This window comes from Sparus aurata, chromosome 21, assembly GCF_900880675.1.
Source record: "Sparus aurata chromosome 21, fSpaAur1.1, whole genome shotgun sequence".
NCBI classification, from domain to species: Eukaryota; Metazoa; Chordata; class Actinopteri; order Spariformes; family Sparidae; genus Sparus; species Sparus aurata.
In genome coordinates, this window is record NC_044207.1 from 18,166,159 (window position 1) to 18,189,873 (window position 23,715).

At 41.8% G+C, this 23,715-nt stretch overlaps 1 protein-coding gene across 4 annotated transcripts in view; it reads right to left on the reverse strand.

Annotated features, from left to right (window-relative positions):
* cacnb2b (calcium channel, voltage-dependent, beta 2b) overlaps positions 1-23,715 on the reverse strand; it is a 40,041-nt gene that overhangs the window by 10,066 nt on the left and 6,260 nt on the right. For 3 of the 4 annotated variants that reach the window (XM_030402490.1, XM_030402489.1, XM_030402491.1), the window contains exons 2-6: positions 4,062-4,127; positions 1,464-1,586; positions 1,185-1,324; positions 307-368; positions 170-195 (exon numbers count right to left, since the gene is read on the reverse strand). In XM_030402490.1, the coding sequence (XP_030258350.1) occupies positions 170-195; positions 307-368; positions 1,185-1,324; positions 1,464-1,586; positions 4,062-4,127 (417 nt within the window). Of the gene's footprint in view, positions 1-169; positions 196-306; positions 369-1,184; positions 1,325-1,463; positions 1,587-4,061; positions 4,128-18,018; positions 18,756-23,715 lie in introns of those variants that run through there. The other variant, XM_030402492.1, reaches the window with a different exon arrangement.

Below are 23,715 nucleotides of genomic sequence, written 5' to 3' on the forward strand. Positions count from 1 at the left end.
TTTGTGAGGGGTGAAGTCAAACGGAACTCAAATAAGTTTGTGTGACTATAACTCTTAACGCCTGCTTTTAGCCTTTTGCTGGAGCCTTCAACAGCATCGAGCGGTCTTCCTCACTATGTTAAAACAACGAAAGAGACGTCAACAGAATGACAAATGTTCAGTCACTTACCGGCTTCTTTTTCACCTGCTGGTTGGCTGTTCATGCAGACGGATAAGAGAGACACATCTAATGTTAACGCAGCATGTATCAAAAAATAAACAGCGAGGAATACTTTCACAGATTTTTTTTTCTGCGCACACACTGACCTTGAGATGGAGGGGTGTATTTCTTTGCGTTCATATCTTGGGTTTGCTGAGCTGCAGCTTTGCTGTGGAGAGAGAAAAGTCCTGAATTAGTTCAGATCCTTCCCACCAAAAACGGAGACAAACACAGTTGTCAGTCACGGTGAAAACAGAGCTCTATGTTTCACTCCAGTGAAATAATTTGTTCTTACACACTATATATGCACTTATGTAAGACAGCATTATATAAAGCGGAGAGAGTAAATCCTTTGAAGTGATTCGGCACACACAGATAAAGCCAGAGCCAAATTTCCAAGATCCTCTAGATGCGTTTCTTCCAGCCTAACTGGGTCAAGTCAAAGTCTGAGAGTCTGTAGTGGATCTTTCTGCCTGCCAGGCTGATCAGACTAAAAACAACCTACTGACTGAACAAAAAGGAAACCTTCAATTCTGCCTTTGATGGAATAACACGTAATTTCACATTAGTTTTGCAGTTGAGTTCAAATGTAATCCATTTTCATTACTTTGGAGCATTTATGAGCAATGGATTAAAGTTTTCAAGTAACTTTCCAACCAAGAACCAGATTGATATAGTAACCAGCTGTGGTTTAGTCCGCTCACACTTGCTTTGCTTTCATTCACAAAACAGTTCCTGGTGTGTTTCCCCCCTCTGGTGACAAATGCACTTTTGCTAATCTGTGGATATTTTAAAAGAGTGTCAGCTGAATGCCTAAAATGTCATATAATCCGCTGTATTTTACTTTGTAGTGATGTTTTGTTTGTGCTGGACCAATAAAGATTATTATTAGGATTACAAGATAATTCGGCACACGACAGCGTGGGCTCGTGTGCTTTTTTGTAACCCCAGTGTACTGAAGCTGGTGGAAACGTGTCACACATACTTGGCTAAGGCCTTGGCAGCTTTCCTGGCCTGGACTTCTCTTCTGATGAGAATGGTTTCCAGATTGACCGGACTGGGGATGAAGCCCACCACGCCATCCTCCTTCACCGGCCGCCCGATCCACCACTCATTGTTAAACTTCTGCTCATTTAATACAAACAAAAAAAAAAAAAAGGAAATTAAAGGCTTGATTCATGGATCTGGCTCACATTTATTTCTTTGCAGTAAATCCACCTCTGTGTGGTTCAGTATTGTGTGTGTCCGTGATTGTGTTTCAAACCTCTTTGACATGGAGGAACTCTCTGGCCTCGAAGGTGACGGCCTGGCCCGGTACAGGAACGTTGTCGTCGTCTGCTGGCGTGTAAGAGAAGTTGCAACGTACAGCGAATGCCACAGGCTTGGACTGGGGACACAGGACATAAATTAATATTACTAACAGATGTCACAGTCAATTTTAATACCTTTCTATCTGCCTTCATGTCTCCATTAAGGACTTGATACATTAATAAACTCACAATTTGTCCTTTTGGCTGTGTGTAGTTGCTACTCCTGAGAAAACAACACAATAACGCCACTTGGAATCACCAGCGGAAAAGAGTTTTCTCCTGTCTGAATACTTCTACCACCACTGCTTGTATGTGGGTCATGTGCTTTTTTTTAAAGTAAGAAACAGCTTTGCAGTTTATTATTAACAGCTTCTAAATGGAGGCATGTGACCGTACTTATTTGAGGAAGATTAATAATTAATGTAAAACTGTTTGGAAAACATAGAAGGCAAAATATATTGCAGATCTACAGAACCATCCGGTATCACGGAGAGACAGAATGTATTTTTGTAATTGTATATTACCTGTGCTCTCGAATATAGCATTTAACAATGTTATCAACATATGTCTAATGGATATTAATCGATTGCGAAGTTTTAATGTGACACCGACATTGATGAAAATGTTTTATTTGGCTTTTATTGAGTCTGTTCTTTCCTTATCTATGTCTGCTGGTTTGGTAGTCTGAGTCTTAACAGCAAGAACAAACTGGTAAGAATTGTTATGCAGTGTTGTGAGATTACAGGTGTTACCTCGGTATCTGTAAGAAATGAAGGCCGCCTCTAGACTATTGTTTCGGACACTTAGCATCTTTTATGCGTCGAGATCCAGATGCTTCCATCAGGGCCGAGGTTTAGTCTCCCCAAGCAGCACAAACACAGATCGTCTCTTAAAACTATTTAAACAAACTACAACCAGCCTGATCTGTGATGATAGTGTAAGTGATATGAATCTTGTCCTGTGTATGTGTTTAATGTATAATGCATTAGTATTTGACTATTTTGTATGGCAAATTGCCAAAGTTTTATTCTAATCTCTATTCTATCTCTAGGGCCACTCGTGGGTCGTTGAACTTCATGTGGGTTGCTAGGGCGAGGTGAGCACAGGTGTGAATGGTTGTTAAGTTGTCTGAGGAGGGAACGCAATACTGCATTGTAGTTGGGTGATAAGTAATGTTGCAGGCCATCTCCTCTGTTCAAAGACAACTGTTCCAGTTTGACATAGATGGATTCCTTCACTCCTCTTTCCAACCATCCGTCTTCTCTGGCCAAGATGTTTACATTGTTGTCCTAAGTGGAATGATTTTCTCCTTCAGATGTAAGTGGACAGCAGAGTCTTGTCTTGAGGAGTTGGCCCTCCGCTGTTGTGCCGTTCATTCATGGAGAGTTTGTTTTGTCTCCCTAATGTACAAATCTGTGCATTCCAGGCTGTTTAAGCCTTGGTGTTTTGTCCTTAGTATGGACAAGTTTCTGCCTCAGTGTGTTGCTGGGTTTGTGAACTGGGATATGATGCTTCTCAGATGTTTCCACGATATAAGGACAGTCTCAGTCTGATGGTTTGGGGTTCTAGTAACCCCAAGCTTGTGCTTCAGTGGGTGGTTAGTATATCAGCACGGCCCGCTGGGGTACTCGGGCAGAACCGAGCGATCGTTACTGTTATTAGTGACGCCTGCTTCTTTTCCATCTGTGAACAAGTCCAAACCTCTGCTGTGTCCTCCTCTGTGCTCCACAGTAGCGAGTGCATGCTTCCTTCTGATTGAATGCCTGTTGGAGTTGTAATCCTATCAGAGTCGAACGTCAGTGGCATTCAGATCAAGCTGCTAATTACTCCACTTCGGAAAGATGAGGCCGTGGTGTGGTGGAGGCTGCGGGGTCAGCAGGGGATGGGCTGAGCGTGTTTGTCGCCTTCATTACAGAACACCAGTGGGAGCGCGTTCAATCTGTTGGGGAGGATTTAATTCAATATGCAACGGGACGTGTGTCAGCCGGCGCTGCTTCACAGGCGAAGAGTTTGATATCAGCTGTGATAATTTGATATATTTGTGTAATGACCTCTGAGGTCATGATGCCAACAGAAACAGTTGCATACTAATGGGAACCATGACACAGATAGGTAATTCATGTAGTCAGAATATCACTTTAAGAGCTCTCCTGTACTCTTATTACCTTGAATATAACTGTCCTTGTATATCTTTATCATTGCAAAAACAATGTAACATTTCATATATATCTCAAAAGTTGGCTCGTTGAATTGTTGTTAAACTACACTTTGTCTTGTTGCAGTGTAAAAATTGCTATATTGCTACGAACCTGTCCGCTGAACTGAACCAGCGATAATCAATATCCTTCATTATTATCATCCCTCTCAGACATCGAGCTGACGAGTAGGAAGACTGCAGTGAGTCATTTTAACAGCAGAATATTGCTCTGCTAATCCGACGTCCTTATGTCTGTGTTTCCTGCCTGTGATGTAATAATGTCCTTGAGAGCAGCCTCTCTGGAAAATGAGTCTGTGAGTCGGGTCAGCTGATGATGAAATAGTGAAGAAAGTACCTTGGCCTTCTCCAACTGCACCTGAGCGTTTCTTTCCTCAAAGCCGTCCGTGTCCTGACGCTCTCCCTGCAGGAGAGAGAAGAGTGATGACGTTAGTTTAATCAGTCGGCTGCGCTGATTGGGTCATTGTGCATTGTGCTGGAGACTCCACTGGAAAAGTTCCTCTACTTGACTCTACATTTTTGGTTCTGGGACATTATCCTTATTGGATTGCTGCTCTTTTTGGCCACGGCTGCTTGTTAATTGATAGCATCATACCGCTGCAGGAATTGGCAGTCTCTCTCTGTTATTGTCTTGGGTTGAATCAATTTTTATCAGGTCTAATTGTCCTCAGGTCTACACAGATTTGGTCTCTGTTTTGCATGTTGGGTTTGGTTAGGTGTTTGATTAACTCCAACATATTGCACCTGTGAAGACCACTAGTCCTTATGAAAAAAAAACAGCAGGGTGTAAACCTGGGAAAAAATCTAAACATTGATTTGCTGACTGAACAATGTTATAATCAAAATAACATTGAGTATCATTATATTCTTTATATCTTTGTTTTAATTAATCAAAAACTAGTTGAATCACTTCATACTTTAAAATGCCTGAAAGCATTACTGTTAAGTTTTCGACCTATCATCGTCTCCGAGACATGTCTCCCTTCAATTGTTAGGAAGTGTTTCAGCCGATGCCTTCTGGGATGCTCAGGTTTATGTGCCATGCGTCCCAGAGATTAGATTGTCCCCTCAAAGACATGGTAATTAATGCCCTCTGTGTCATAGCCAGGAGGTGGCACCTCTGCGTCAATCTGGCACTCAAGATACACACTTGCATCCTAAAGTCGCAAATCAGCTCTCTCGGCGTCGACAGTCTGCTCAGTCTGATGCATTTTAACAAGACAGTGATCCTGTGAGACCTTGGCGAGTTTGAGTGGGTCGAAGTTTCTCAAATTGATGTTTTGTACTATACTGAAATGAAACTGAGGCCACAATATTCACAATATTTTACATAATGCGCCAATTATGTGCGCTTTACAATTCCAAGTTCACACTGTGATGTGTAACTTACTTTCATAATTAACTTGCTTTGTGCTGATTTTTATTTTTATTTTTCATACACACTGGAAGCAATCTGGTGTGCAATGTTTTGCACACCAAGGGTAACTCTGACAATTTTAAACAATAAAGTGTGTTTACAGGTTTTGGGGAGTCCTACTGCATGTGTAAAACAGTAATAAAACATTGTTTGCGGCTCCAGAGGGAGCTGGGTTCAATCTGATAAATTGCCTCCAGTGATGTCACCCAGCAGCTAAATTGCACAGTGGGTAATGTAGGCGCCAGGTTTGTAAAAGCAGTCCACTGGTCCAGCATTGCACTCCTATATGAAAGCTTAAAAACAAATGATCATAAATCAATACAGCAGAGCCAGACATACAACCATCTTCATCTCATGCATTCTTCTTCCTTTTCGAAACCTAGCACCTACATTACCCAAAAATGCAACTACTGGAGGCAGTTTATCAGATTACATGCAGCTTCCTCGGGATCAACACAAGGCTTTATACCACACTTTCACCTATGAAGTTATACTGTAAACACACTTTGGTGTGTCAAATTGGTGGAGTTACCCTTTAAGGACATGTGGAGAGAAAGAGCAGTGGATTCAACCACTATTATGTTTTTTAATAATATTTCTGTTGACTGTATCAGAGAGGTGCCAGTGTACAGTATATGAACTTACTAATATGTTCATATGGATGTGTGCGGGAGCAGGGATTCCCAGAAAGGATTTTGTCTTAACGAATCTCCTCTGAGTAATTTTTTAGGTTAAACTTAAACAATAAAAGCAAAAAATAAATAAACAATCAATGATCAACCCTTTTCAGGCCCTTCCCCCCAGTTTGAAATGCACTGTGCTGGAGCACTGAGTTATAAGTTACAGTGCGGGAACAGAAAGACCTCAGAGTACAACAGGTAACGTTAGTGAAGCATGACAGAGTTGAGTGCACTCTTCTGTAGCTGAGCCTCTTCAACTCTGTCTTCTAAAAGGATGTTCCCACAAAACTCATTTTCTTTGGGACATACATTCTGTAGCAGGTATACACAAACTTAAATGTAAAACAGACAATTTGTTGTTTTGATTTAAGTGGTTTGACATTTGGTGGTGACTGCATCCTCCTGGACAATGTCGGCAGATGAACTAAACCACATCTGTCGTCTTAACATTTCTGTCCGTGTACAGTTATAACAAACGGGATACAACATATCCAATCAGTGAGTTTCAGAGGTGTTGCTTTGGGTGTTTTTGACCTTGAGAAGCGCCCGCCTCGTTTCCAGTCAGCTCAGCTAAGCAAACCATGTCCCAAATCCGGCTGTACACACAAACATGAGAGTGGTATCAATCTTCTTGTCTGACTCCTGGAAAGACTCAGATGTAACGCTTCCTGGACTACTGACATCATCAAGGCAGCAATTGTGTTTCCTCTTGCATGGCCAGACCTGTCCGGGGGAACATTTGCACATCAAGAGGCAGGCTCCTGCATTAAAATGGCTAAATAGGTAAAAGCTGCTAAATGGACTTGAATGCTCAAAGACAATACTGTGTACCTTCTGCTCTATCAATTTACTTTTCTGAAACGAAATTCTGAAAAATGAAAAACAGGGTTTTTTCTTAATAACCAATCTTTGTAACAACATTTTCAATTGAATTTGTTCTAGAAAATAGAATCTTGCGGTGTTTCCTCATTACAGATTATCATCCAACACAAAGATCCAGTTGCAATTAAGAAAAATAATCAACTTTTGGTGAGAGGGTTAACTAGAAACATTCACTTTATTAATCAAGTGTATCGCTTATTTACATTGCTGGCTAGACAACACAAGAGTGGGGTTATGCAACAAGGACTCTGACTGCACCCATTTAGTTGTAGGCTGTTTATCTAAACATGCAACAGTAGGCCTAAATATGCATATCAGGAAAAAAAAAAAGGAAAATCAAATTCAGAAAATATTTTAAAAAGTAAAGAACTACGATAACCTTGGAAGCAAATAAGTCCTCAAACAATGGAACAGAAGGAGGAGACGGCACACGTATTAACAAGGTGGGACAGTGTTGGTAATTAGCGGATAGAATAAGTTGCACAGAAGCAGGCGGATGCAATCGAGACAATGTCAAGACAGAGAATTCAACACGACGAGCGGGGAATAAGGGAGGAGGAGGAGGAGGCAAATCTCCCTGGGGCAGAATTATGCCCAGGCATGGGTCTTTGTTTACCCACGGCTGGTGTAGACATCTGTTCGCACAGCACCCGCCTCTCCTGCAAGCCAATGTCACCCAGCCAATGGTACAAAACGCCCCCGCTGAATTATTAAACAATGTTGAGCTCGCTACTGCTAGTGACTTAGTGGTGGTTACTGTCTGAGAGGAGGGAAGACATGAAAAAATTACATTTGAGTTGATTTGAATCTCTTGAATAGAAGGAAAAGTCAATCAGATATAAATAATTAATTCTTGTTCATGTGAGCCATCAGTCAAGGCACCGTGTATCAAATATGTAGAAACTGCAACTCTGCATTTCTCACGAGTACATGTATTAAGTAATGCTAATACTTCAAAATAAATAATGATGTTTCTGTTTTGTGAGGATTTTATCGTTATTTCCAAACTCTGGGCTGAAGCCATGTGTATTTTAAAAGTGCAATACGTGCAAATTTTAGTTGAAATCATTCAAAAATGCACTAAAATTCTCAACAGAATGTGAATAACAATTTTGATGTAATGATGTATGTGTATTGAGTTGCAGAGATAGCAACTGCAGTTAGCATGGTAGGTCTGTCCCTCATTTCTTTGAAATAAGAATTGGCCAACAGATGGCCAATTCTTACATACTGCACCTTTAAATAGAGCTTAATCAGTTAGTCCAACAATAAAATATTATAACTGGTTACCATTTAAATCATTAATCAGTTGTTTTCAATCTTTTCTCAAGTAAAATTAATTACAAATATTCTCTATTCTAGCTTCCCAAATGGAGGATTATATATCTTGAATTTGAATATTTGAATACATCACCTTCTGATCTGGAAAGTTATTGTTGGTATTTTTAAAAATCTTTTTTTCTGACATTTTAGAGACAAAATCATCAGTTAAGACAATGTTATTTTAACTGGAATAATAATATACGATATTAACTGAATGTTAAATAACTGAATAACTTATGTTCTTATTCTCCATCACATCACTGTTTATTTCATCCCTCCTTCATATCACTCGCCTTCTCTTCCCTCCCCTGGTCCCTTCACTGTTGGAGAGCCAGCCCAGCCCATTAACGTGATTACGTGGTTTAGAAGGTGGGCAAAGGAAGGTGGAGGACAAGGATGATGGGGAGGGTGGGTGAACAAGTGGAGCCACGCTCTCTCGTGCGCTACCTGAAGGTGACTCCTTTCCCGCTCAAAAGCGTTTACACAGCTCTTTCGACACATGCCAGGGGAGTACATTAGGAGAGGAGCGTCTGATTGGGGAGATGGACTCCATCCCTAAACTGAAATAATCAGAGCCATGGAGTCACCAGGAGCCAGCTGGCTGACCTGGAGCACTGCGATACCCCAGAGGACGAACCCAACTCTGGACGGGTCTCTAAAGAAATGCTGAGATGCAGCTTACATTTACATTAGAGATAATTCAAGTGGTTTCTCCATTTTTCTTCAGGTTTGCCGCTCTCAGCTGAGAAAACAGGTTTTCTAATGCAGCACTAAACTCACACAGACTAATCTTACTGAATTCACTTTGACACATAAAGTCTCTAACCTAGAAAGATGACAGTTGTGTTTTATCAATACACTTATGTGCACACATCTCTCTCTTGAAAATGAGATCCCAATCTCAACGGATTGGCCTGATTAAAGGAAGGTTTGATTTGTGAACGACAAAGTAAAGTTCCCCACGTGAGTTTCAGAGCAAACAAAAATAGATATACTTTCCCCAGAAAAATTATTCTGCAGCACAAAATACTGACAGTGACGAGAAGACAAGCAGAGGCCCATGATCGAATGCTTTTGGAACCCTTGATGCAGAACACTTTTTAAACACTCATTCGGTTCAGTCTCAGCTCAACGCCGTCTTATCCACTACATGTCTGACAGTCCAGGAAGTTTCCCACTGAAAAACTCAGGGAGGCTGCTGTGCACTGCTCTTTCTCGAAACCAGCAAGTCCTCATTCTGGAACTCTTTTCTCTTGTAAAACCAAAACACACAATTTAAAAAACACTTACAATGAAGCCTAAAACTCAGCTCTTCGTGTCTTGTATAAGCTGGGTTCTGAGTCCTTCTAAAGTGGTTCAAAAGACTCAAAAAACGAGTGGAAAAAGCTGCACACAGGTGAGATTTATGCTTCACTGCAAGTGTATTCAAACAGTATGATTCCATACAAAAGCAGGCTCCAAGGACGAGGAAGATGAGAAGTCACTGCAAATACACATAGGTGCCCTCACAGTTAATTTTACAGATAGACACTGTTTTACATTTAGGGACAGACAACACCCCATTCTGCAAATAGCCATTTTATCCACGCCTCGATATTTGACAGCCAGATCGAAAAATGCACTAAAAAGGTCCATCTAGAATTCGTTACTGCATTGTTGAGCTGCAAAACCGAACCAAGATGAAGCATGAAACTAAAAACTCAAGGATGCTGAACATGCACTTATATTTGTGATTTCGACAGGAAGTGGTTTATCTAATACGGTTAAACAGTGGTTTTTAATCTGTACAGTTTTGTCCCTAATCTCGACAGGTGGTTGTCTTGGTCTCCATTGTAAAGCTATGTACCCTAAATATTATCCATGGGTGTCAGCTATCAATTTGGTAAATACAATGAAACAACTGCAAACAGGCATGAAGGCCAAAACTCCCCCCCCCAAAAAATAAGATCCATGTTGCACAGATCTGAAATTGTGCTTTAACGTGGCCCTTTTGTGGGATTATTTGGTGCTTTAAATGGAATTCAATAAATACTTGAAAGCTCTGACAATGATGAAAGTGTTCTCTTAACATGATAAACAGCATACAGTGGAAAAATATCTGTAATGGAACCGCATAACCAACCAACCAACCACAAGACTATGGTTCAGAAGAGACACTGGGTCGCTATTCTTTGTCTCTTAATTCAAGACTTCATCCATTTTCCATACCAAGAGGAGGCTCTTGATAAAATCCCAAGCTTGGCACGAGTGGAAATGATCTATTGCAGCAGACAGTATACACATGTGTCACTGAAGATACCAGATCCTGCTGCACACTGCCTCAACAAATGAGGGGTGGGGGGTGGGGGTTTCCATGGCAACCATTGAGAGAAATACGCCACCTAAGCATAAAAGATTCCCACTGATGTTGTGAATTGTGTGCTGTAATCCTCAGAGAGATTAAAAAAAAAAAAAAGAAAGAAAGAAAATCCTCTTCATTGACTGATTAAAGGCACGTACAGTAATTGAGCAGGACGTTAAAATCAATGGGAGATCCATGGAGGAGCTATTGACCTGACAGTTAGATCTCCATAGAGAATAATTGAGTTCACTTGGCACTGTCCAACGCCACCGCTACTGTACTTCCCACAGTCGAGGATGTCAAACTTATTAACAGTAAAGTGTCATTCAAGATGGTTACATGCCAGCCACACAAATTAATGAATAAACACACACACACACACACACACCAGAACAGAAAGCAACATGATCTAACAATAAACCGCAGCAGCAGACTCTTACTCACCCTGCATGGTACGTGCATCTTTCTTACACAGCTCAAGATGATCCAGAATCAGTACGAAATTTAAGCAAAAGGGAATCAACGTGGAAGCAGCGGTGCGGAGTTGACGTGATGAGGGAGAGGGTTTCACAGCACTCGAGTCTAGATCAAGAGTGGGAGTGGGCGGTTGAACTGATTTCTGAAATAGTCAGTAATGATTTCAGCCAAGTTTGGAAATTCAAAATAATTTGAAACACGTGTTGATCAGCTATCAGATGTTCTTCTTGATATTAACATCTCACTCTCACTGGAGACTGTTCCCACCAGCCACCATCGTCCCTGTCTCTAAAAAGTCTGCTGGACATCATCTTAACGACTACCGCCCTGTGATTCTCACGCCCATCTTGATGAAAGTGTTTTGATAACTGGTCCTCAAGTCTTGAGTCGCCACACACAGAGATTTAAGACATGATTTGACTCGCAATCTGGGATTCATGAAAACTGTTCACTTTACTTCCAATTCACTATCTTTCCCGGTTCACCAGTGGCAGCCACAGATGATGACGTACAGTATGCTGCGCAACAACACAGCTCAAAACAACCCCATGGGGAGCATGCCAACAGCTGCTGTGCTGTTCGTCATCACTCTTGGCTACAAAGACTTTGCACAAGGCCCAAACTAAATGCAACGTCTGCGCAATCCAAATAAAGGATGCTGGATCGACCAGGTCAAACTTTATCAGGCACCTGAAAACGTACCTGGTTAGGTCAGATCCTGATCTCGTAATTACGAGATCTTTTCTCATAATTAGGAGATAAGGTGTCTAATTTATCCAGTGAATGCAATGCGCTTCCGTAGGAAGGAAATCAACAATAAAGGAATTTTAAACCTGCAATATCCTCCGCTATTGTCTGGGGCCAAACTGCCACAACACAGGAAATCTGCATGTTTTTATTGTTAAGTGATGTGCCCATTCTGTCTGTTTCATCTGTTTGTTCAGTGTTCCCACAAGGCAATAGTGGGTTTATTGTTACTCAGTCCTCACATGAGCGATTCAGTATCATCGAGCAAATTTAGGATTTTCAAGAGAAGGGTGGCAGGCAGAAAACACACATTCAGTTTACTGTGTGCACAAATGCCCCCAGGGATGTACTGTACAGAAAACAGATTCAACTCTACATTGCCCATGCGGCAAATAAAAAGAACTTTGATTTCTTAAAACTGTGGATGACAAAATAAGTCCTCTGATAAACAACTCTATCAGAGAGCAGCCTGTGTTATGATATTTCTCCCTATTACGAACACAGTCATGACTACTGGTGCTTGACTGTTGTCAGTGTAGATCTGAATAAGAGTGTGACAACCAAAATGTCGCCTTACTGTTACCATTCAAAGCACATCTGCTGAGGTTATTCTCTTAAAAATCATAATTCATACATTTTATGAGAAAAGATCAAAATTGTATATGTTTATTCATATCTCAGGGTGCTTTTGTTGATCTGCAGAAACATTCCATGGCATTAAATGAATAAACTTCATAAAAAATCATGCATAAAGTCATGCATAAAAAAAAAGACAAAAACACTGCCTGCTTCCCAAACACCCTTTACCACAGGTCATTGTTGTCTGTGGAGCAGGTCACTAATCTAATTGTGACTAATTTCCTGTCAACCCACCAATGAGCAGCTGGCACTGAGCCCAGGTGTTCACAAATTTTCACCTATAAATATTTTCCTGTCTTGGGTCTTTCTGTTGCCGACAAACAGTGAGATTGCATCTGATAACACCATTCCTCTCGCAATTTAGCTGCTGTTCATTTACTTTGATGTGTTATTCTGCATACTGCAATGATTTCTTTTGCTACTCTGTCTCGTCTTCATTACCGGCCCACATTTGCATGCAGCGTGTGTTTCCAATCCAGTTTTCTCCGAGCGCTGTCTAATCAGCTGCTTTGCATCATCTGTCTGAAGGAGACTGGCTCCATGCCCTCCGCCTGATGCTACCATAGAGCAGATATGGCTGGGCTGGCACCGCCGCCTTTACTTTGGCACAAGTCTCTGTCTGTGGAGTTTAAAGGCTGCATCGCCGCCCTTTAGATCTCCAATTATAGATCAAGAGTGGCAGCGAATGTGGACTACACTAAATGTAATTTATGTCTATACAGTATGATGATATGAGTTTGGTCATTTTAACTGATGTCACCAGTTTGTGGTTACAAATTAAATGAAGAGTTTAAAGTGGAAGCTACTTAGGCTCAGTACCATCTCCAGTTTTCACCCCTATCCCTTCTTTCTACCCCCATGCGCCTCAGGACAAGGGGTAGTTATTGAATTCCCCCCTATGAAATTGGACACCCCTTCAAGACCCTCATATGTCATCAGTAGCGTTAACATAAACAAACACGCGGACATTTCCAATATGCCGCCTTCATCTCGTGTGTTATCTCTTGTGTTACTGTGGTATTATCATGTCATTTGCTGTTTATCTGAGGGAGGTGGAAAAGCGTGGCTGCTCGCAATTCATTCACAACTTCATGCTTTCAATCAAGTCATCAAAATAAAAAACACCATGGTGCTTTATAGGCCAATCAGGAATGACGATGTAACATTAGCTAGCTAGCTAGTTAGCTACCAAAACGTCAGAATACTGCTAGCACTTCTTTTATGCTTTTTGTATAAGAAAGTATAGCCCTTGGTTTGAACAGTGCTTCTGAAAAACCTCTGTTTGGAAGGCCCTGTAGACCGAACACTTCGCCCTACCCATCTATCCCAGGAGTAACCCATCATCCTTCCCCTAGACCTGAGAGCACTAAGCAGAGGGGTAGGGCTAAACAATAGGGGCAGGAGGTGCATTAGGATTGAGCTTCAAATTAACTAACTTAAACGACTAAGCCCTGGCCCAGTTAGTCAATTTAGCTACCCCTGTAAGGCTTTCCATTCACCTTAACACAAAGTATGCAGTTTACAATGATAACTGTGGCAAATGCACCACCCAATTATCAGCTATATTTCAAACAACACTTTAAGTAGACAGAAGAAGTCTTCTCATTTCTAGCCAAAGGCCTTGGATTTTGCTGGCTGAAATAACAACTGGCTCGCTAACTAGCTCATTAAACTAACTTTAGCCGTATGATCAGCATTTTATTACAGCTGACTTTTAAATATCACACAGCAGAAAGAAGTGGCCGTAAAACAGGTGGATAAATAAGTGTCACAACATCCGCTAAATGATTTGTTTCAGAATCCATTCTATTAAACAATTTCATCCACATATAAGTTAGCAGAGGGCTAAAACAGAAGTTAGCCACTCAGCCGGTGGAGGTCTATGATTTATGAGCCCTGCAAAGAGAAAATTAAATGGAAGATCTGGTTAATTGTATTATCATTATTATTATTATTATTATCATCATCATCATCATCATCATCATCATCATTATTATTATTATTATTATTATTATTATTATTAGTATTATTATTATTATTATTATTATTATTATTAGTATTATTATTGTTATCATTCCTAGATTTCATTAGTATTCTTTGCCCTTGGAAGTTGAACTTTTTTGGCTTCATACACCATTTATCAACTTTCACTGGGATAAGCGGGGCCATGCCTCCAACACAGCATCAATATTCTCTGTAATACATCCGTGGGCTAAAGCTGAATGTGGTGGGGCAAAACTTCATCACCGACCTATACCAGTTCATTATCCACAGAGAATACATGGATATGTATCACTAGTTAATCCTGTGTTTACTCTCAGACTTGCACAAACCACACAGAGGCAGATGTTTCACTTTTAATGTAACTAAAGAAGGCTTTGACGTCAATCACGAACCGATGGGTTTGGTGAATCTGATGCTATTTCAGGTCATGTTGCCTCATGTGTCTTTTTTGTTTTCCCTAAATCTAAATGTTTTCACTGTAAAGTAGTTAGCTGGACGTTCTTACATTGGCGTCCAACATTGTTCAATCCACTTCTTACACTTTGTCTTTTGTGTTTTCATTTAGGGCTGGTATAAAAGAGAAAACACCATCCAGTCTATTTATAGCTTTGTGCCTGCCGCCTGGATATAAGTGGAAATCCAGAGTTTATAGCGAGGATTTAGTGAACAGTCACTTCATTTTTGGATTCGCTTCTCCTAGTGTGGGCTGAGGCCTTACCCTGAATATCAAAGTAATGATGCAAGAGTTACGTTCATTTTTTTTTAACATCACAGACAATTTTCATATCATTTTGCAGTAAATAGCTTCTCATCCACAGCATTTAACTACTGCTACAGAATATCGGCACCTTTGAAGGAACATCACGCAGAAAAAAAAGAAAAAAAAAAGATTTGCCTCAAAGGAAAATCACAGCACCAAAGACTAAATTGGAAAAGAAATCATCACAGAGGGGGAAAAAACCCAATGTGTATTTGAGCTCTTCCCTCTCCCTCTCTGTGTCATGATTGTCTCTGAGTAAGGAGATTAAGATAGCATGCGTCAATCCAGGATTTAGAGAGAGAGAGAGAGAGAGAGAGAGAGAGAGAGTGACAAACGCAGACTCCTCACAGACAGCCAGCGCGGCTGCTTGGACTGCGTGTGCTCAGGCTCCCTGACAGTCATCAGATAGAGATACAATAGCTGCATTAATAGGCTATTATCTATACCACTTAATCCCCAGCTTGCTCGGCTTCTGTAATAGATAGATTTATTCTACATACATAGAAGGCAGCTCTCCCTGCCCCTCTGCATTGCAAAGCGTTATGATGCAACATGATTACTGAGGAGGGGTGTGCGCGTGTGGGGATTATGGAAATACAATTTTTTAAAAAATGTTGCTATGATAATTTCTCACTTATTGCGCTGAGGCAATTACCTCACCACAGCTCTCACTGGAACTCTAATCTATGTCATTCTTCTGTAGTTTGAAAAATATTAAGAAAGAGAAAATGAAAAAAAAAAAAAAAGAAAACTGGTGTATCCAATACTCTTGTGGAAGCTTCCAGACGGCTCTGCTGCCTTATTGCCCCACTTCCTGCCTGGAAGGAGGGCAGGTATCTGGATGTAATGCCCCACTAACAGCTACTAAGAGGCTTTTCCTATTCTAGGTGCAAGCCACACTGTAAAGCCAAGACAGTAGGCCACCCAGAAACCATGAGGTTTCCTCAAGCTTCAGTTTGTGTCTCACAGTACATTCATGCCAAGGATTGGTTCTTCTGTAAAACAAATCCCCTGACATATGTGTGACATTTACTGCTGTTTCAAGAATCCTTAAACCTGCATTTGCTGATTTCTGGGCAGCAACAAACAAGCCAAAAACCCAACACCTACATAGTTTGATCTTCCTCTTTTCCCCTATGTGTAGTTGCTTAATTACACATCCAGCAGATATGGAGCAACATTATTGGTCATTTGGAGTCTTGTTTCTGACCACCGATATTTACTCATTTTAACTCTAGTGTCTTGTCTCCGTAAACTCCTGAGGGAAATATCTGGCTCTTTAGCTGCCAAATGCTCCATTATGTTTATCAACCGGTCACTGACTCTGCTGTTTGGCCCTGTGGAGCTAATCTAAGGTGGGTTTTTAGAGCCTTTTCATTGAGAATTGCTGCTTGCTGGAGCCAAAAACAAAAGCAGTGAGTGGTCAGCACTCTGCATGAAAATATTATATGTACCAAATAGCATTATGGTAAACAAATACAACTAAAAGTTAAACTTTTAAATGTTGGTTCACCTTGTTTGGGTGCCATGGATGGATTAGGGGCTGGACCACAAAGGAACTGGCCCCCGCTCATTGACCCTGTGACATGCCCCTGTTTGCTTCATTGGCTGGTATTTGAAAGATTTCACCAACGAGATCTACTTCAGATGCATCTTCTGTCTCGAAATTACTGCACTGCACCAGCACCAGGGACCCTGAAAGGGACCTGTCTAATGTCAGGTAAAATACTAGGTTTGCTAGTGAACGCCAGCCTGCTAAACTAAGCATTATGTAGGGTAACACCAAGCGTATGCAGACAGTGTACTGTATAGTTAGGCTAACAAAAACGTCAGGATCTTGTGTTCGCCTTTGGAAAGACAATTCTGGCCCAAGTTCAGTTGCTGTTAGGTGTTTTCTTGGTTATTTAAGTAGTCACCAGAATGCAGGAAATGACGTGACCAATCTGAAAACAAAACGTATCGTTGACCTCTGGTCTTACACTGGACTGAGTCTCCTAAATTGAGGTCCAACCTGAAATTGACGCTCTTTATACTACTTCTCCTTGCTTCTGCCTGTACAGCTGTAATAGCTGCTACAGTCGCTGCTTAACGGCAAATTTAAATACGGTTAATATTGAGGTGCTTCTTTTTGCAACATACTTTACGTGGCTGTTTTTCTCTGAGGAGGACAGGCTCCTCTGTAGCCCCTGATGTGTAGAACATTCCAGATGCCTCAATGTCATACACCATAAGTATGAGATCTCGTGCACATCTTCAGTTATCTTTTAATCCCGATGGATAGAATAGTCTTCTAAGATTCTGGAAAATACCTTCAGAGCAGCAGTGTGTGTCATTCACAGAACCTCGCCTCGCTCTGTGACTTGAATGTAATACATGAGAAGCACAAAGGTCCCCTCAGTAAAAGAGATCAGTTCTCTCAGTCTCAGCAGTGTGGATGTAACATTGGAATACTGTTAGTAATATGCTTTTTTCAGGCAAATGATGAAAGTGATGCAGGTTCAGAACTTTTGCACAATATAAAACTTGTCATGTGTGTGAAAATAGAGCAGAATAAATAAACTCTCTGAGCGCCTGTAGCCCGAACACAATATCACACCGAGTTCAGAGCAAGTCCAGGAGTCATGTGTGAGAGAAAAGGGCAAAAAAAGAGATTTAATCCATAAGATCTTCACAGCAGGCCAGTGGTTATGCAACTCTCTTTGAAGCTTGTGGTGTTTGAACTGGACACATGACAAGATGCAGTATATGCATGTGGAAATGCATCTCTATCCGGCCCTGCGCAATGTGTCAGTGTTATGAGTGCAGTGATGTGGAAAGGCCTCACACAAGGATTAACGCCCGGTGCAACAGATGGTGCATTCTCCTACCCTTCCTGTTCGGCGCGCACACACATGATCACGCACACAAACACGCGCGCGCGCACGAACACACACACACACACACACACACAGACGCATGACAAACACAAGAACATTGTTGTTGTTTTGTTGTTGTTGTTGTTGTTGTTGTTTTTTTTTTTTTTACCTTTTTCTTGGGTGGCATGGTTGTTAAAGCGCTCCACTCGTGTTATCCCACGGTTGTGACGACCAGATCGAATTATCGCTCACCTGGCTCCAGTAAATGAGACATGAGACATGGACGGGCATGCCATGGGAGTTCACCTCAGGTGGGAATATCCGAGGATGCTGTCAGACGCGGGGGAGAAAAAAAAAACGCCGTTCCCGCCCGCAAAGTTGAGATATTTCCCAAGAAACCAGCGACGCGCAGAGAGCACCGCCGGAGACGCGGATGAGTGGCGTGAGGGGTTTCTCTTAAGAGTGTATTGTGAGTGGAGTGTAGTTACCCTCGCCCGAGTCCTAGGGGGTATTAAAGGCTTATTTCTCGGAGCTGCATCTGTTGAGCCGCACACCGCTCAGTCTGACCTCAAACACCGAACCAACCAAGAAGGTGTCCAAACCGTCCGCACCGTCCATGCGCGCGCAATAACGCAAAGTGAGGGATGTCTCATTTAGGTTGTTGACCAGAGTTGGCTCCGTCCTCTGCGCCTACGATGCCTGATTAATGTGTGTGTGTGTGTGTGTGTAGTGTGTCCAAACAACTTCCTGCGGTTTTGCGCTGCACAAATGGGAGCATTATCATGGCCCGGCTCCAAAATAGAAAGATGAAATTAAAAAGCTAGCACGAGATAATTCCTTTGTGCGCCCGATTTACAACACACAACACCACCGACAGAGCCGCTACGCACCCTCACCCTCCGCGGGTTCTCAGCCGTGATATTCCCTCGCCACACGAGTTCAGTTTCATTATGTCACTACTTTAAAACTCTCCACTTGTCAAGCACGAGCCACACACTGCGCTCAGCACATCTCAGATTTTTCTTCTTGCATCCTCAAGTTTACCCTCAGACTGCAATGGAGCTGCCTTCAGAGGGGCTCAGCCTACACATGGAGCCATGTGGAAATATGTGTTTTAAATAGAGTAAAACATCTTTCTTAAAACTCTTCTGTGTCGGGACAGACCTAGAGAGACTACAAAATAAATAGGGTTTTTAAATGTGCACTATGTGGTTTTAGGGAAGAAAAGAGAAAGATTTTATTTGACTTAGTTTTTTAAAAATGGTTAAACAAACTAAATAAACAAACTCTTCCTTTCCATGAGTGACTAAACTGAATAAACAAACTGACCTTAAAGGACAACACAGTTTCATACTGTTGTACTTTGTTTGTATGTGGTAGACCCTGCCACCTTTCTAGCTTCAAACAGTGTTCTGGGGGACCTCATTTTCCTCTGAGAACAGCTTGTTTATTCAGGTTCGAGCTTGTGTTGTACTCATAAATATTTAAGTTCTGAGTTTGAATACATTCTCCTAAACTATGTAGTGCCCCTTTAAAGATCTAGAGATTTCTGAGTCTTATTCCCAACTAGTCAAATGCTGACACTTTGGTTGGGTAGGTCGCCATCCCAAATCATCAGTCTTTTCCTATTTTGTTTTGTCTTTTTACGTGGTGATTAGGGGTGGGACGATAGGGGTAACTCATGATTCGATACTGTGACGATATTTGGCCCACGATAATGATAATATCATGATACACGATATCTGCAATATTCGATATATTGCAAGAAATTTCATCAACGATATATCACAATATGTGACTGAAAAAGAAAAACGTCTTATGCATCTATTGCATTTATTTTATTTTATTTTCTATACATTTAATATGCCTTGATGTGTCCAGGTTGACCCAAAGCACTTTTATGTTCCCACTTCCCAGGTACTGGATGGGTGAACATAACTCTGCACATAATTGGTTGCATACTGAAATGTGCCCAATATTTCATTTAATTTTTATGTTATTCTTATCTTGTTTAGCTATTGTTAAACTAAAACGGGCCCAAGTTTACATAAAACAAGTTGCTACTGACTTTTCAGTATCAGAAAGCATTGTCCTGGTTTACATAAGACATGTTATTAATGTTCATGCACTTTAATGTGTCCAGGCAGCTCAGGGTTCTCTCCAGACGGTGGAACAGCGGCTCTGCGCCACTATACTAATTTTCAATGTTAGCTGCTTTATAGCGGGTGTTAGTGGGCTGCCGCGGTCTTCTCGTTAAAAAAAGCGCCCCCTGGCTGACGGTGATGAGCGTCTGTTCGTCCGTCGGTCCCCCGGCTGACGGCGAGGACCCGGGGGACGGAGGGTTGAACGCCCCCCCCCCCGACGGCGATAACGACCGCACCAGTGTTCTCCCGTCATCTGTCTCGTAAAAGCCAAAGTGGGTCCACACTTTAGAGTGGAAACTTGCGGGTGGGTCTTTGATTTGTTTTTCGTTGTTCGTATTTTCCGCCATTCTTGCACCTGTTCTTCTTTTGTTGTTAACTCGTCTTCTTCACCGGCCGCTGCTTACGCCTACTTTACCCTCATTTACGGGATTAGCGCCCCCACAAACAGGACAGGAGAGATTAAGTACTGACGGCGACAATGGGGTAAATCCATAATGTGTGTTGTAATAAAATATTGATATTTGCCGTCAGTATATCGATTATTTATTGCGACAGAGAGCACAACAATATATTGCAATATCGATTTTTTTCCCACCTCTAGTGGCGATATGGTTAAATAATATGTATCATATTTTCAAAAACGTACAACTCGAGCCTTACAATGAATATCCAAATGAGCGGTTAGTTGGTATCTTAATACTCCCTCCACCTGAAGGTAAGCAATGCTGCACGGTCCATTTGGCGCCGTGGCCTGTAACCCAGACAGTCAGGCAGGAAATGTCAGCAGATGGGCAATACGGTGAGGTACCAAAATCTCCAGGGAGAGCTTTGGGAGGCAAGGGACACAGATGAGAGTGTTACATAACTGAGAATGGAAACGCAACATGGAGGGCCGGCATCAGCTGGGACGTCCTGTGACGGTGTGGAGCAAGAAGCTGTGACACTGACCTCCGGGTCAGACACACATCTGGAACTGCAACACACACACATACAGGCTGTAGATGTACACTACACGTCCTCATCAATACCTCTGCTGCTGGAGTGGACACCATCAGAAGTCAGACTGTGTGATCACAGCAGCTGTGATAGAGACAGACAAGATGCTGTAAATGGAAGGTGGTGACACCATGACCCAGAATTGCACCAGACTCAGGGCTTTACTAAATCTGCTCCATGACACTTCAAATCTCCTCCAGCGAGAGCCAGCTCTCCTCAAGTGCCAACAAAACGCTCCAACAGACTCCCTGCTTACTTTGACTCTCTCTTAGCACAGCTGTGAAGTTGTTACATAAGGTGGTCGGATCATTGCTGCGGTGCTGAAACAAGCCGCGTATGGAGCTAAACCATCCTTACACTCTGTACATTTAGTGCCATGCATCCTCCAAGGATGTTTACTTCTGAACCTCAAACTTTGTAGAGATTGCTGAAAAATATTCTTCATCTTGTTTCCAGTGCAAGAACAGAAAACTGTGGTTAGAATTGGTTAGAATTTGAGAACCAATCAATGGAACTTGGCAGACAAGAACTCCAAAATCACTTTATCAAAGAAAAACTTTTTTTTTTTCTGTGCACCTCCATTATTGTTCGTGTGTTGTGTTGCAACAGTCCTGTGCTAATGTACGTGGTGCAGAGAGCAGAGCAGGAGGACTAATGGCTGAGGGCTAATGCTTGTGCCTTAGTTGAAGACAGAGGACAAATTCATAAGATGCATTCCTAATAATAATATTGCTATAACAAATCATGGTCACATTGAGATCAAACTTTTTTTTCTGTCATAAACATCCCTGTTTAAAATGATTTAACCAGCCCAGTCGTTCACATTTGTCCGTGTCATACACACCGTACTGGCCTTTTCAGTATGTGTCATATCAAGAATCAAGAATCAAGATGTTTACTGTCAAGCCAGAGTATGCAGAATAAACATATAGGGCAGCAGGGATGAGGTGCATGTTTATATTTACATTCAAATTTAGCAGAAGCTTTTGTCCAAAGCGACTCAAAGTAATTCATACATACATTCACTGATGTCATTGGCTTCCATGCAAGGTGCCGACCAGCACATCAATACCAGTTTTGGGATTCACTATCTTGCCCAAGGACACTTTGACATGCAGATCAGGGGAATCGAACCAGCGACCATCCGATAACGAGAGACTGCCTCTATCCCTGAGCCACAGATGCCCCATATAGATATTGTATGTAGACACAAATATAATTACAGAATGTAAAGGCATCAAGGGCGCACTGTTGTTGTGCAAAGATAGTTTAGTGTAAAATAAAGCAAACGATGTAAAAACAGCAAAATCATGTTCACTTTACATGTTTCTGACCTGACTGTCACATCAGCAGGTTGAGGGGATGGCGATGGAGTCACAGGTGAAAAGGCTGCCAAGCCAGTGACCACAGCTTGGGACTGAGTTTCAGCATGGTGAAGTGTGAAACCAAAATATATATTTTGAACCAAAACGTGATTTTTTTTTAAAGTTGCCAATCAAGTTGTTTTTGTGCCTAAACCTAACCACTGCATAAGCAAAGCTTTGTCACAGTATGAAATTGAAAAACTGATCCTCAAGAAAGGTAACACTGCAAATTAAAGAAAGTTGGATTTAACTGATAATCAGGTAACAGGTTAGGAGAGATTATAACATCCTGACCAGGACGAGCAGCAGAAGAGCTCCAACATGTAGCACTTTGAACTGGAATGTTTAGTTGACGACGGTTGTTGACTTGATTTTGGAGTTTAATAAAGAAATCAAAACTGGACAAAATTGGGTCGGACGATTTGGACAACTTTCACTACACTTGATCCATCATTTTTGCTTAAAAGACATTAAAATCATATTCACTGAACGGTCCAGTTTCTACTGCAGCGCTCACAGAGCCTCTTTCACACAACGCCATAAAAAACCCATCAGTCATCTCACTCCCCCCCCATGCATTCACAGCAAACGTGTTCATGTACACATGTACATAAACAAACATCTGTCCCTAAGCTTCTTACAACCAGAACGTGTGTGTGTGACTATGTGTGTGTGTGTGTATGCGTGCGTCTGTGTGTGTGTGTGTGTGTGTGTGTGTGTGTGTGCGTGTGTGTGTGTGTGTATGTGTATGTACTGTCAAGCTGGGGCCAGGAGTGCAGGGCAGGGCTGCCGGGCCAGAGATGGATGGCACGCACAATTTCAGGCAAAGCTCCAGACCTCGGCCTTCCACTCTGCCCTCCACTGTGTCCACACAGCTAGAAACCACACATCTGCTCCGGCCTAAAAAAAGGCTCCACAAGTCATTATTGCTCGCAAGCAGACGCAACCAGAAAGTTCTTTCATTAAACTGCGGTTGAGCAATGTCAGTGTGTGTTAGCCCCTCCCATTTCACACTCATTGGTTTGAGCCTAATCATCACCTTTTTCTTTTTTGTTCATGCTCTTTTATTTTTCAGCTGGCTGAGCATGGCACTGTAAAGCGGGCTGGAGAGGAGTGCAGAGAGCTTCAGGACAGTTTTGACCACACAGCTGTTGGACATGTCAAGGCAGATGTGCAAAAGAGCAGAGACAATGGTTTTTATCTGATATCTGCTCTCCCTCTAGAAACCTCCAAAAATGCTTCTTCTTCGGTCCACAACAGAGCAACTGTGCTTTGGGTGAGTGCAGCACCAGACTGCTGTCTGATGAGATGACTAAAAATATATCTGAAACGTTGGTTTTAAGAAATTACAGCCAAAGATAG